Source organism: Rhinoderma darwinii, chromosome 4 (genome assembly GCF_050947455.1).
Source record: "Rhinoderma darwinii isolate aRhiDar2 chromosome 4, aRhiDar2.hap1, whole genome shotgun sequence".
Lineage (NCBI taxonomy): Eukaryota > Metazoa > Chordata > Amphibia > Anura > Rhinodermatidae > Rhinoderma > Rhinoderma darwinii.
Genome location: NC_134690.1, coordinates 297211797 through 297225714, shown reverse-complemented (window position 1 = coordinate 297225714; position 13918 = coordinate 297211797). Strand labels below are relative to the sequence as shown.

At 43.9% G+C, this 13918-nt stretch overlaps 1 protein-coding gene across 26 annotated transcripts in view; it reads right to left on the bottom strand.

Moving 5' to 3' along the window:
• The window catches only part of AFDN (afadin, adherens junction formation factor), a 529325-nt gene that overhangs the window by 128477 nt on the left and 386930 nt on the right, over positions 1-13918 (bottom strand). For all 26 annotated transcript variants that reach the window (XM_075862614.1, XM_075862630.1, XM_075862615.1 and 23 more), the window contains one exon: positions 12045-12125. In XM_075862614.1, coding sequence (XP_075718729.1) covers positions 12045-12125 — 81 coding nt within the window. The remainder of the gene's footprint in view (positions 1-12044; positions 12126-13918) is intronic.

Sequence of the window (13918 nt, the reverse complement as noted above, 5' to 3'; positions counted from 1 at the left end):
GGGACAATCCCACCAAATGTGCAGCATGGTTCCAGGAGCCTCCCCACACCTCCAGCACTCATCAGATACATCAGGGAATATCCTATGCAGAAGGACAGCGGTACCATCTGGTGAGAATCGTATAATTTTTTCCCTGGGCAAAGCACGGTCGGTAGCTTATGCGCCAGGAAGAAAGGTGTGCCCCACTCCTCAGCAGAGTGTCGAGTCCCCAATTCCTCATCCCATGCGGTAGTGAATGTCAGCTGAGAGTAATCGTATTTAGGTAGAAGGATCCCGTGTAAATAGGACAACAGATGAGAGGGGGCAGTAGTCAACAACAAGTAGTGCTCCAGAGGAGTCTTATCCTGCAACAATACAAGACGGTCGCCCATGGAAAAAAGATAGGAGCGAAATTGAAAATAGGACCACCAAACCGGACGTCCCCCCGGGCAGGCCCCAGAGACAACAGACTGTGACAAGATTGTACCCTCAGGTGTAAGAGTCTTGGCCAAGAAACCACCGTCCTGTCTCTCCCAACAGAGGAATGTGTCCACAACCACCGCCGGAGGGAAGGAAGGATCATCAAAAAGAGGAGTTAGAGGACCTGGACGGTGAACAATGTCCATCGTAGCAATGATCCGCTCCCAGACTACAAGAAACTGACGTGTGAGGGAAGGCAGAGAAGATGAAGGACGCTGAAGAGCAGACAACCAAGGCAGAGACGACAGTGCTAGGGGAGACATAGCCTTCTCAATGCGCACCCATTGCTTACCCGTACTTGAGCGGAACCAGTCTACCAATCGCATGAGGACCGCAGCTTGGCGGTAGCGTTTAAAATCCGGCAATCCTGCCCCCCCCCTCCACTTTCGGCCAACTAAGGACAGCAAAACGAACACGAGGCTTAGAGGAGCCCCAAACAAATTTTGTTATGGCCCTATGTAAGGTTTTGAAGAAGCTCGTTGGAATTATGATAGGGACAGTTTGGAATATGTATAGGAATTTGGGCAGAATGTCTATTTTAACCGCGTTAATGCGCCCAAACCACGATATGCGGTTCCCACCATATGACATTAAATCCTTCAAGGTGCGCTGCAGAATGGGTGAGTAATTCAAAGCGAACAAATCCGACTGTTGTGTAGGAATATGCACCCCCAGATATTTTAGAGATTTAGATTGCCATTTGAACAGGAAAACACGAGCGAGATGGGTGGCTAGAGCAGTATCGAGAGATATATTCAATGCCTCCGATTTAGAATAATTGACTTTAAAATTACTCAAATGACCAAATCGCTCAAATTCCCCGGTCAAAGATGGCAAGGAAATCATGGGAGTCGTAATGTACACAAGGAGATCATCGGCATACAATGCTAGTTTGTGATGTTTTGCGCCAACACAGACGCCATTAACATTAGGGTTGTTCCGCAGTGCCACGGACAGGTGTTCCATGACCAAAACATAGAGTAAAGGTGAGAGTGGGCACCCCTGTCTCGTGCCATTAGTAATAGACAAAGAGTCAGATAACAAACCATTAACTCGAACCCGGGCCGTAGGCCCATGATATAATGCCATAATCCTATCCACCATAGTGGCGCCAAGGCCAACCTGTGTCAGGACACTACAGAGAAACACACAATGTACCCTGTCAAAAGCTTTTTCAGCATCGACCGAGAGTAAACACATCGGTATCTTATGGGATTGGCAGTATGATGTTAAAAGGAGGGTCTTGTTAGTGTTGTCCCGCGCTTCCCTACCACGCACAAACCCCACCTGGTCATCTGTGACCAGATCGTGTAAGAAAGGCGAGAGTCAAGAGGCCAGCAACTTCGCAAAAATCTTAACGTCTACATTTATCAATGATATTGGTCGAAAATTTGCGCACGACGTCGGATCCTTGCCCCGTTTTGGTAAAAGGGTAATATGAGCCTCAAGGGAATGAGGTGCAAAGGGACACGAGGAAGACACATAATTAAAAACTTTCGTCAAGAACGGAGCCAATTGATCCTTAAATGTCTTGTAGAATTTATTATTAAACCCATCGGGTCCCGGACTTTTGCCCAAGGGGGAGTCTCCAATAGCGCGCTCCACTTCCGTTTCCAAAAAATCTTCCTCAAGTCCAAGGGCCTCCCCGTCCCCCAATGACGGCAACACAGTGTCGCGCACATACCGGTCTATTTTATCCCGCAACGCATCCGCCTGCATATCCTGAAAATGGCCTTTAAGATTATATAATGCCGAGTAATACTGTCTGAAGCAATCAGTGATGCCCACCGGATCATGAACCTCACCGCCCGAGGGAGAAGTAATTTTAGGGATATACGACGTCTGGGTGCGAGGATGTAGCATCCGTGCCAGAGATCTTCCACATTTGTCTGCAAATTCGTACGAATGTTTTCGCATACGGTCCCTGAATCGAGCGTGTGACTGGTCTATCAGAGAACGCAAGGATTCTCTCGCTGTAGTAAGTTCCGCAAATATCTGTGAGGAAAGCACACGCTTATGACAGGATTCAAGGTCCCATATCTGAGCAAGGAGCCGCGCAATGGCTACCCCTTTTTCTCGCTTCAAACGAGCCCCATGTTGGATCAGGACTCCCCTTACTACACACTTTGCCTCCCACTGTAATGGTAATGGGGTGGTGTCACGTGTATGTACCTCAAAAAAACCGGTTAGCGAGTCCTTAAGGGCTGACACACACACTGAGTCACGCAATAAATTATCGTTAAGTTTCCAAGATTGGAAAGTGGGTACCGAACTAGGAAACGTGAGTGTCAGAAATACAGGGGCATGATCCGACCAAACCATAGGGCCCACCTCAGAGGTGGGATGCCAGGTAAGCAAATGGTGGCTAATAAGAAATGCGTCCAGCCTACTGTACATATTGTGTAGCGGGGAGAAGTAAGTATATTCTCTTACCTGAGGATGCAGAATCCTCCACACGTCAATCAATTGCATGGAATGCATCACAGTTTTCAAGGTTCCCAAGTGGGACTTCGGAACCGCAGACCTGCCCGAGGAGGTGTCAAGCCTGGAATCGAACGTCAGGTTAAAATTACCGCCCACAATCAAAACTCCCTCCGTGAACTCCTCCAATTTCCGCAGCACACTCGCGCCTGATCCTGATTGGGGAGGTACACATTAGCCAATGTGAACAGCTTTTTCCGAATGGACAGTTTAAGAAACACATACTGACCACCCGGGTCAACCAGGACGTCTACCAGTTTATGAGAGAGTGACTTGTGAATACATATACTAGCGCCCTTGGACTTGAATTCCGGGTTGGCACTGTGGAACCAGACCTGATAATAACGATTTGTAAACTGTGGAGTGTGGCCCACCTGAAAATGAGTCTCCTGTAAAAACAGGATATTTACACGCTCTTTGTGCATGTTGTACAATATCTGCGAGCGTTTTTCCAGGACATTAAGCCCTCTAGCATTAAAGGTACAGACTTTCAACTGTGCCATCTCCAACGCCCGTAGGTCTAGCAAGTCAAGAAATGTGCTACCACAATGAAGAGAAGGACAAGACAGACAAGGAAGGGAGACACGACAACAAGGACAAACAAGCGGGTGAAACAAGCACCCACTCCTTGATCTAATCAAGGAGAAACAATCCAATATACACCGGATATAACCAGTGAGACCCTAAGAGGAGAAGTGTCAGGACAAGGTCTAGCCATCGCCCCGCACCCCCCAACCCAGCAATTTTTATATAGCAGATAACGATATAACAGAAAAGAAAGGAAAACCAAGGCACTTAGAATAATACCCAAAAATAATTAAATAAGAATATACAGTGTTAGTAGGGCCCTAAAGAAACCCCAGCAGAGAACATCCCTGAATACATTCATTGTCAGCATAAATGTACAGACAGGTTAGCAATAAAGAAAAATAATAAAAATAAACATTCACGATTGTGGCATATTAACAGCAATCAACCGACATCAGTAGCCACCAGGTCTCCAACAGCAATCGCCTAAAACATAATGCAGACCCACACAGTAATGACCACATGTAACTCCGAATATAATTGCCTCAGCTGATGAACACAATAACCATTGTAATTAGGCTCCGACAGCAGGCTGCAATTAGGAGACATTAAAAGGGCATCACATCGGCTCCGCAGGACGACCATCATGACGCCTCATAGGAGAAGCAGGAGAACGACCTCGCCTGCGTGATCGTGGACGCGGCGGAGGGATGGGAACATAAGGCCAATCAGGGAGAGAGACTCTAGGCAAACGGAGCGCAGCGCAGAAATCCGGAACATCCCCTGGGTCACCAACACTCAGCAGTGCCTCGTCCCTGCGAACCTGCAACTGAAAGGGGTGACCCCAGGAATAGGAGATCTCATGTTCTCTCAAGACATCCAGCAAAGGACGTAGAGTCATCCTGGACAAATCAGACAGCAGCTGGATCTTGACTCCCTGTAATAAAACCTCGCCTTTATCCCGTGCCTTCCTCATAATCTGCTCCTTAACCCCTTAAGGACGCAGCCTAGTTTGGGCCTTAAGGCTCAGAGCCCATTTTTGAAATCTGACATATTTCACTTTATGTGGTAATAACGTCGGAATGCTTAAACCTATGCAAGCGATTCCGAGATTGTTTTCTCGTGACACTTTGGGCTTCATGTTCGTGGTAAAATTTGGTCGATATATTCAGTCTTTATTTGAGAAAAATTGCAAAATTTAGAGAAAATTTAGAAAAAATAGCATTTTTCAGAATTTAAATGCATCTGCTTGTAAAACAGACGGATATACCACCCAAAATAGTTACTAGTTCACATTTCCCATATGTCTACTTTAGATTAGCATCGTTTTTAGAACATTATTTTATTTTTCTTGGACGTTACAAGGCTTAGAACATAAACAGCAATTTCTCATATTTTTAAGAAAATTTCAAAAGCCTTTTTTTTAAGGTACCTGTTCAGTTCTGAAGTGGCTTTGAGGGGCCTATGTATTAGAAACCCCCATAAAACCCCCCATTTTAAAAACTAGACCCCTCAAAGTATTCAAAACAGCATTTAGAAAGTTTTTTAACCCTTCAGGAATTTCACAGGAATTAAAGCAAAGTGGAGGTGAAATTTGCAAATTTCGTTTTTATTTCTGAATTTCAATTTTATTCTATTTTTTTTCTGTAACAAAGAAGGTTTTACCAGAGAAACACAACTAAATATGTATTGTCCAGATTCTTCAGTTTTTAGAAATGTCCCACATGTGGCTCTAGTGCGCTCGTGGAATAAAACACAAGCCCCAGAAGCAAAGAAGCACCTAGTGCATTTTGGTGCCTCTTTTTTATTAGAATATATTTTAGGCAGCATGCCAGGTTTGGAGAGGTGTTGAGGTGCCAAAACAGTAGGAATCCCCCAAAACTGACCCCATTTTGGAAACTGCACCCCTCAAGGAATTAATTTATGGTTATTGTTACCATTTTGACCCCGTAGTTTTTTCACAGCGCGTATTTGAATTGGGCTGTGAAATTAAAAGAATGACAATTTTTCCAATAAGATGTCATTTTTGATCAGAATTTCTTATTTTCACAGGGAACAAAATGCCCCATTTTGTTGCCCAATTTGTCCTGAGTGCGGCAATACCCCATTTGTGGTGATAAACTGCCGTTTGGGCCCATGGGAGGGCTCAGAAGGAAAGGAGCGCTATGTGTTTGTTGGAGTCCAGATTTTGCTGTATTGGTTTTCGGGTGCCATGTCGCATTTGCAGAGCCTCAGAGGTATCAAAGCAATGGAAACCCACCAAAAGTGACCCCATTTTGGAAACAAAACCCCTCAAGGAATTTATTTATGGGTGTTGTGACCATTTAGACCCCACAGTTTTTTCACAGAACTTATTTGAATTGGGCTGTGAATTTAAAAAGAAAAACTTTTTTCCAATAAGATGTAGTTTTGGCTCAAAACGTCTTATTTTCACAACGAATAAAATACCCCATTTTGTTGCCAAATTTGTCCTGAGTGCGGCAATACCCTATTTGTGGCCATAAACTGCCGTTTGGGCCCATGGGAGGTATTAGAAGGAAAGGAGTGCTATGTGTTCTTTGGAGCAGAGATTTTGCTGGATTGGTTTTCGGGTGCCATGTCGCATTTGCAGAGCCCCAAAGGTATCAAAGCAATGGAAACCCACCAGAAGTGACCCCATTTTGGAAACTACACCCCTCAAGGAATTCATTTATGGGTGTTGTGACCATTTAGACTCCACAGTTTTTTCACAGAATTTATTTGAATTGGGCTGTGAATTCAAAAAAATGAAATTTTTTCCAATAAGAGGTAGTTTTGGCTCAAAATTTCTTATTTTCACAAGGAATAAAATGCCCCAATTTGTTGCCCAATTTGTCCTGAGTGCGGCAATACCCCATTTGTGGTGATAAACTGCCGTTTGGGCCCATGGGAGGCCTCAGAAGGAAAGGAGCGCTATGTGTTCTTTGGAGCCCAGATTTTGCTGGATTGGTTTTCGGGTGCCATGTCGCATTTGCAGAGCCCCAAAGGTATCAAAGCAATGGAAACCCACCAGAATTCACCCCATTTTGGAAACTACACCCCTCAAAGAATTTATTTATGGGTGTTGTGACCATTTAGACCCCACAGTTTTTTCACAGAATTTATTTGAATTGGGCTGTGAATTCAAAAAAATGAAATTTTTTCCAATAAGAGGTAGTTTTGGCTCAAAATTTCTTATTTTCACAAGGAATAAAATGCCCCAATTTGTTGCCCAATTTGTCCTGAGTGCGGCAATACCCCATTTGTGGTGATAAACTGCCGTTTGGGCCCATGGGAGGGCTCAGAAGGAAAGGACCACCATGTGGCCTACTGGGAATTTTCTGGTGCTAAGTCGTGTGTGCAGAAGCCCCTGAGGTATCAGTACAGTTGAAACCCCCGAGAAGTGACCCCGTTTTAAAAACGACACCCCTTAAGGAATTCATCTAGAGGTGTAGTGAGCATTTTGACCCCACAGGTATTGTGTAAAAGATAATGCGCAGCAGATGGTGCAGAGTGAGATTTGCAATTTTCTATATATATGCCATGTCAGTGTCCGATATATTGTGCCCAGCATGTGCCACCGGAGACCTACACCCCATAAACTGTAATGTTGGCTCTCCCGGGTACGGCAATACCCTACATGTGGCTGTTATCAGCTGCCTGGGCACACAGCAGGGCTCAGAGGGGAAAGAGGAGGAGGGGTAAGCTGTGCGAAGTGGATCAGAGCGAGTAAAACTGGGGTAAATTAAAAATAAAGGGATGGATGATAAATTTGAAAACACTCTTTCATACAGAGCTCTGGTTTTTCGGGACACGCGTCACATTGATATATTGTGTCCTTCCTTATCCCCCTCTTATAGCAGACTCTGCACCTCTTTTGACTTTTTCCCTTCTTGCCAGTTTGGGGAACTTCTCCTAAAAAGTGTTGCCCTGGTACGATGCCTGTGGCCCCGCTTCCAGAAGTACTGTAAGGCTTCAGGACTTGATCTGACAAGTCCACCCCTCCCATGTACCTATTGTAGTCCAGGATGCAGTCTAGTTTGGGGGTCCCTGTATTGGTACCTCGTACAGGTACATGGGTACTGGTGTGGCATCTCCCTGGTCTTGTACTTGACACACAATATGTTGCTGCTAGATTGTGCCCTGCTCTCACCCCTTCTGAGGGTTTGCCCAAGCAGAGTCTTAGGGAGGCCTCTCAGGTTTCTTCTAGCAGTGCCGCATGCCGCAGGACTTCTGGAAGCGAGGCAGTTGAAGAGTGAGACGCTGGTATAAAAATTATCCAGGTAGAGGTGGTAACCCTGGTCCAGCAGTGGGTGCACCAAATCCCACACAATTTTTGTATTAACTCCCAGTAAGGGGGGGCATTCTGGGGGCTGAGAACTGGTGTCCTTCCCTTCATATATCCTAAATTTGTAGGTATACCCTGATGCACTCTCGCACAGCTTATACATCTTCACGCCATACCTTGCCCTCTTACCCGGCAGGTACTCGCGGAATTGAAGCCTCCCTTTCAAATGTACCAAGGACTCATCTATAGAAATACACTTCTCGGGGGTGAATGCTGGGAAAACCGGGCACTGAAACGGTCTAATAGGGGTCTCCGTTTATACAAACGGTCAAAACTGGGGTCATCTCGGGGTGGGCACGGCTCATTATCAGTATAATGTAAGAAGCGAAGTATTGCCTCATTTTTATTTTATTTTTTAGTTTCCAGCTCAGTTCTGAAGTTGCTTTGAGGGGCCCATATATTAGAAACCCCTATCAAACACCCCATTTCAGAAACTAGACCCCTCAAAGTATTCACAACAGCATTTAAAAAGTTTATTAACCCTTTAGGCGTTTCACAGGAATTTAGAGCAAAGTAGAGGTGACATTTAATTTATTTAATTTAATTTATTAGGCACCATGTCCGGTTTGAAGAGGTCTTGTGGTGCTAAAACAGTGGAAACCCCCCAAAAGTGACCCCTTTTTGGAAACTAGACCCCTTGAGGAATGCATTGTAGTTTTCATGGGGTGCATGCGACTTTTTGATCAGTTTTTATTCTATTTTTAGGTGGCGTGGTGACTAAAAAAACAGCAATTTTACTATTGTTTTTTATTCAATTTTTTTTACAGCGTTCACCGTGCGCTATAAATGACATATTCACTTTATTCTGCGGGGCGATACGATTACGGCGATACCAGATGTTTATAGTTTTATTTTATGTCTTATGGCGTTTGCACAATAAAATACATTTTGTAAAATATAATTAATTTTTTGTGTTACCTTATTCTAAGAGCCATAACTGTTTTATTTTACCATCAATAAAGCCGTGCGAGGACTTATTTTTTGCGTAACGAACTGTAGTTTCGATCAGTACAATTTTTAGGTACATGCGACTTTTTGATCTCTTTTTATTCCATTTTTTGGGAGGTGAAGTGACCAAACAATTGTGATTGTGGTACGGTTTATTATTATTTTCTCTTACGGCGTTCACCGTGCGGGATAAATAACGACATTGTTTTGTAGTTCAGGACGTTACGGACGCGGCGATACCAATTATGTATAGTTTATTTGTTTATTTATATATTTTTATTAATAATAAAGAACTGATAAGGGAAAAAGGGGGACTTTTACTTTTATTACTTTTAAATCTTTTATTTTCTTATTTTTACACAACTTTTTTTTACTTTTTCACACTTTTTTTACTTTGTCCCACTAGGGGACATGAGAGCAGGAGGCTCTGATCGCTATTCTAATACACTGCACTACATGCGTAGTGCAGTGTATTAGAGCTGTCAGCTGTTCGCTGACAGCAAGCATAGTGGGTCCTGATTTTGTCGGGACCCACTAGGCTTCCGTCGATGGCGTAGCCAGAGTCCATTGTTAGGATTCTGGTTGCCATAGTAGCCATTACGGCCCGCTATCGTGTAGCAGGCCGGCGATGGCAGCTTAACCCCTAAGAAGCCGCGATCGCTATTGAACGCGGCTTCTAAGGGGTTAATCGGCGGGGACCACCGCGATCGGTCCCTGCACACTAAGCTGTGATAGCCTGCTGTCGGAAACAGCAGGTATCACAGCTCAGACACGCGCCGGGGAAAGATGGCGCCGTGTTTACTCAGGTCAGTAATAGTACTGACCTGAGCGCGAACGTTCTACTTAGCAGGACGTACTATTACTGACCTGAGCGCGAAGGGGTTAAGAGAAAAGAAATGGACACGGCATAGCACATCTCTAGGCCTATCAGGATCCGGGTTACGCGGGCCTAGAGTCCTGTGAGCTCTATCCAGCTCCAGAGGATCATCAGCAGGGCGCCCGAGTAATAAATTAAACAGAGACTGTAGAGCAGGAATGAGTTGACCCGGAGAGATATCCTCAGGGATGCCCCGAAGCCGAATATTATTACGGCGATTCCGATTCTCATGATCCTCAGCAAGGTTAAATAATGCGTGAATCTGATGAGAGTGTTGATCCAATCGGTCGGCATGAGAAACTTGTTGCTGTGTAATACCGGAAACATCGCTTTCCATCCGCTGTACTTGATCGGACAATTGAGATAAATTGGTAGTAAGAGATTGTATCTCTGATTTATACGTCGTCTCAAGACGGTTTACATAACGTTCCATGTCCTGTTTAGTGGGCAATGCTGATAACTGTCGTCTCAGGCCCTGTAAATCATCCCCTAGGACAGCAGAACCACCTATATGAGAGGAGGGATGAACAGCCATATCTCTGGGAGAGGTAGAAGGCAACATTGCAGGCCCCAGCACATGAGGGGAGGATAAGGGAGAAACCCGGCCGCCATGACAGGCACCACGTGGCGAGCAGTCCCGCGCAGGCAGCGCCATCTCAGCCCCAGAAGAGCACGGCTCAATCCCATCCAGCAGGGAGGGAAATTGCCCCTGAGAGCCCGATATCGAGGGGAAGGTACTAGCGGTACCTGATGCAGCAGCGCCGGCCGCAGATGATAGCCCCTCTGGAAGCGAAGTCCCGGCGCCATCTCGCCTCCCCTCCAGCGGCGCCATCTTAGATGATGTTCCAGCTGCAGCGTCGGTCAGAAATCTCTGGATGGAGCCGGCTGAAGACATCTGCCGTGTACAGTAAGGAGTCCCCGTGGAGGCCTTGGATTTCCTGACCATCAGGGTGATAAAATTATGCTTATTAATGTGCTTATGATCAGGTTAGGGAAGTGCAGGAACGGAGCTCTCAAGCAGCACGTCTGGTCAGCACCATGTCCAAGCCACGCCCTCTCAAGGCTGCCATGTGTTCAAGCATAAGTTTATGAACACATATTGCCGTAATTGGGAGAAATTGCATTACAAATGGTGGGGTGCTTTTTCTCCTATATTGCTTGTAAAAATGCTATGCGGAAATAATGTAGATTTTCATTTTTACGGCTTAATTCAAAGAAATGTAGCAAAAACACTGTGGGGTCAGAATGCTCAATATACCCCTAGATTAATTCCTTGGGGGTGTAGTTTCCAAAATGATGTATTTTTAGGGGTGTTTCCTATGTTCTGGCACCAGAAGACCTTTTCAAATCTGACATGGTGCCTAATATATTTTGTAGAAGAAAGGAGGCCTAAAAATCCCCTAGGTGCTCCTTTGATTCGAAGGCCTGAGCTTCAGTCCATTAGCACACTAGGGCCACATGTGGGATATCTCTAAAAACTGCAGAATCTGGGCAATAAATATTGAGTTGTGTTTCTCTAATAAAACCTTCTGTATTACAGAAAAAAAAGTTATAAATAAAGTTTGGCAATAAAAATTATATTTGTAAATTTCACCTCCGCATTGCTTTAATTCCTGTAAAGTGCCTAAACTGTTAAGACACTTTCTGAATGTTGTTTTGAATACTTTGAGGGGTGCAGTTTTTTAAATGGGGTGATTCATGGGGACTTTCTAACATATAAGGCCCTTAAAGCCACTTCAGAACAGAACTGGTCCCTGAAAAAATAGCCTTTTGAAATTTTCTTGAAAATGTGAGAAATTGCTGCTAAAGTTCGAAGCCTTGTAACGGCCTAGAAAAATAAAAGGGCGTTAAAAAAACCGATGCAAACATAAAGTAGACATATGGGAAATGTAAAACTAGTAACAGATACATTTAGAAAAATGCTAATTTTTGCAAATTCTCTAAATTTGTGTTTTTCACAAATAAATATTGAATTTATCGATCAAATTTTTCACTAACATAAAATACAATATGTCACGAGAAAACAATCTCTGAAATCGCTTGGATTAGTAAAAGCATACCCAAGTTATTACCACATAAATGGACACGTCAGATTTAAAAAAATAAGATGTGCCAAAACTGGGTATGTCTCCAAGAGGTTAAAAGAAGAAAAAAAAACAAGATGCCTTAGAGGTGACCTTATTAACATGTATATTCAAGGACACTACAAAGAACTTGCATGTGAATTATTAATTGCAAGAATAGTGCTGTAAAACTGCGTGGATACTGAAAACTTTTAAAACACAAGTTGGGATCTAGAAGTGAAATTGACGTCTCCATGCTGATGTTATTCTATTAAATATTTCTTAAAAGATTAAAATGGATTGAATTACTTTTTTAAGCAAATCATGAAATGTACTCTCTCACCTTTGCTGCTACAATGCTTAATCCCATGCCGTTCTGTTTCTTTAAAGTCACAGTGATAATCTCAGGATCTTTTCTTAGTAGCTAGGAAAATAAGGCAAAATAAAAATTAGGTAAAATGAATAGCAAAAATGCTACAGATTTAGAAAAGTTTGAGATCCCGGACACATTAAAAATTAAACGATAGTTTATCAGTGATCATCACTTGTGCCTCCTAAAAAACATTGCTATTGGTGGCCAGGCTTAGGGGTGTGCGTCCTGTGCCATTGCACAGGGCGCATCACTCCAGTAGGTGGAAGGGGGCACTGCGCTGGCTCCCTTCCCCTGCTTGTTTCAGTAGTGCCCATACCCGGCGACTCAGCAGCCGCCTTTCCTACGGGGGGCTTTTTCACTCCGTGGCATCGCTACCGCTGTAGCAGTCATAGTGGCTGCTAGCGGCGACACCGTGCATGATGGCGCCTGTGCCGCCTGTCGGGACGGGCCCACCCATGGCCGGCTGCCCCGCTAGCAGCCGCTGCTACAGCGGTAGCAACGCCACTATATCAGAGCAGAGAGGTATCTCCCTGCTTTGCTATCTAACGCCACTGTAGCTTCCTGAAGGAGTGGAAGGGGGTGGGCTGTATGGCACTGTCTACAAGGAGGCGGCGGGGGATTATGGTACGGTCTACAGGGAGGCTGTATGGAAAAATCTACAGGGGGCACTATCTACAAGGTGGGGCTGTGTGTGGCAGCCAGGGGAGGGGGCATTATACTGTGTGGGGGCTACTAAGCGGACATACTGTGTAGGGGTACTACAGGGGGCAATATACTGTGTGGGCACAATTACAGGACAAAATACTGTGTCCTTGAAGGGGTTATAATATATTAAATATTATTATACTGTATGGGGGCACTAAAGGGGCATTATACTGTGTGGGGGCACTATATAGGGCATTAAACTTTTTTATGGGGCATTTTTTTCACGATGGGTGTGGGGCGCCAAAATATAATTTCGCACGGGGCGCCATCTATCCTAAGGCTGCTTGCGGTAACATTTACAAAAGGCATTATGACCTAATGCACCTCGCAACTGGCAAGGAGGAATCTCCCTCCAGTAAAAGGGGTACACTATATAAATCTGTCACATAGTGACAGTGACAATAGTGATATACAGTTCTGTGGGTAAACATTCAGTATAACTTGTAATTTATTACTGTAAATCCCTGGTTCCTTTCACCCCTTAATGACAAGCCTATTTTAGGCCTTAATGACCAAATAATTTTTAAGTTAAGAGCTATAATTTTTTTATTTTTTCAGGGCAAGTTGTATTTTTTAATAGCACCATTTTGGGGTACATATAAGTTATTGATTAACTTTTATTAACTTTTTATGTTTACACAGTAAAAACACTTTCAAAATTATTTGATTTTATGTCGCCATGTTTTACGAGCCACCATTTTTTTATTTTTCCGCCGATGCAGCTGTAGGAGGGCTTATTTTCTGTGGGACGACTTGTAGTCTTTATTGGTACCATTTTGAAGACAGGATGAACAGAAAGCAGCAATTCTGGCATTGTTTTATTTTACGACGTTTACCGTGCGGGTTAAGTATAATATTAGCTTTATAATTGGGGTCGTTACGGAAGCAGCGATACCAAATCTGTGTAATGTTTTAACGTTTTTTTTTAATAATAAAGTATTCTGTAAGGGGAAAAAGTGGGTTTTTTATTTTTCTTTTACTTGGGATTCTTATCTATTATTATTAACTTTATTACACTTTTTGAGAACTTTATTTTTAGTCCCACTAGGGGACTTTACTATGCAATCATTTGATCGCTTTTATAATACACTGCAATACTTCTGCAATTACATTGACAAGTATTGGTTAGGCCAGGGGTC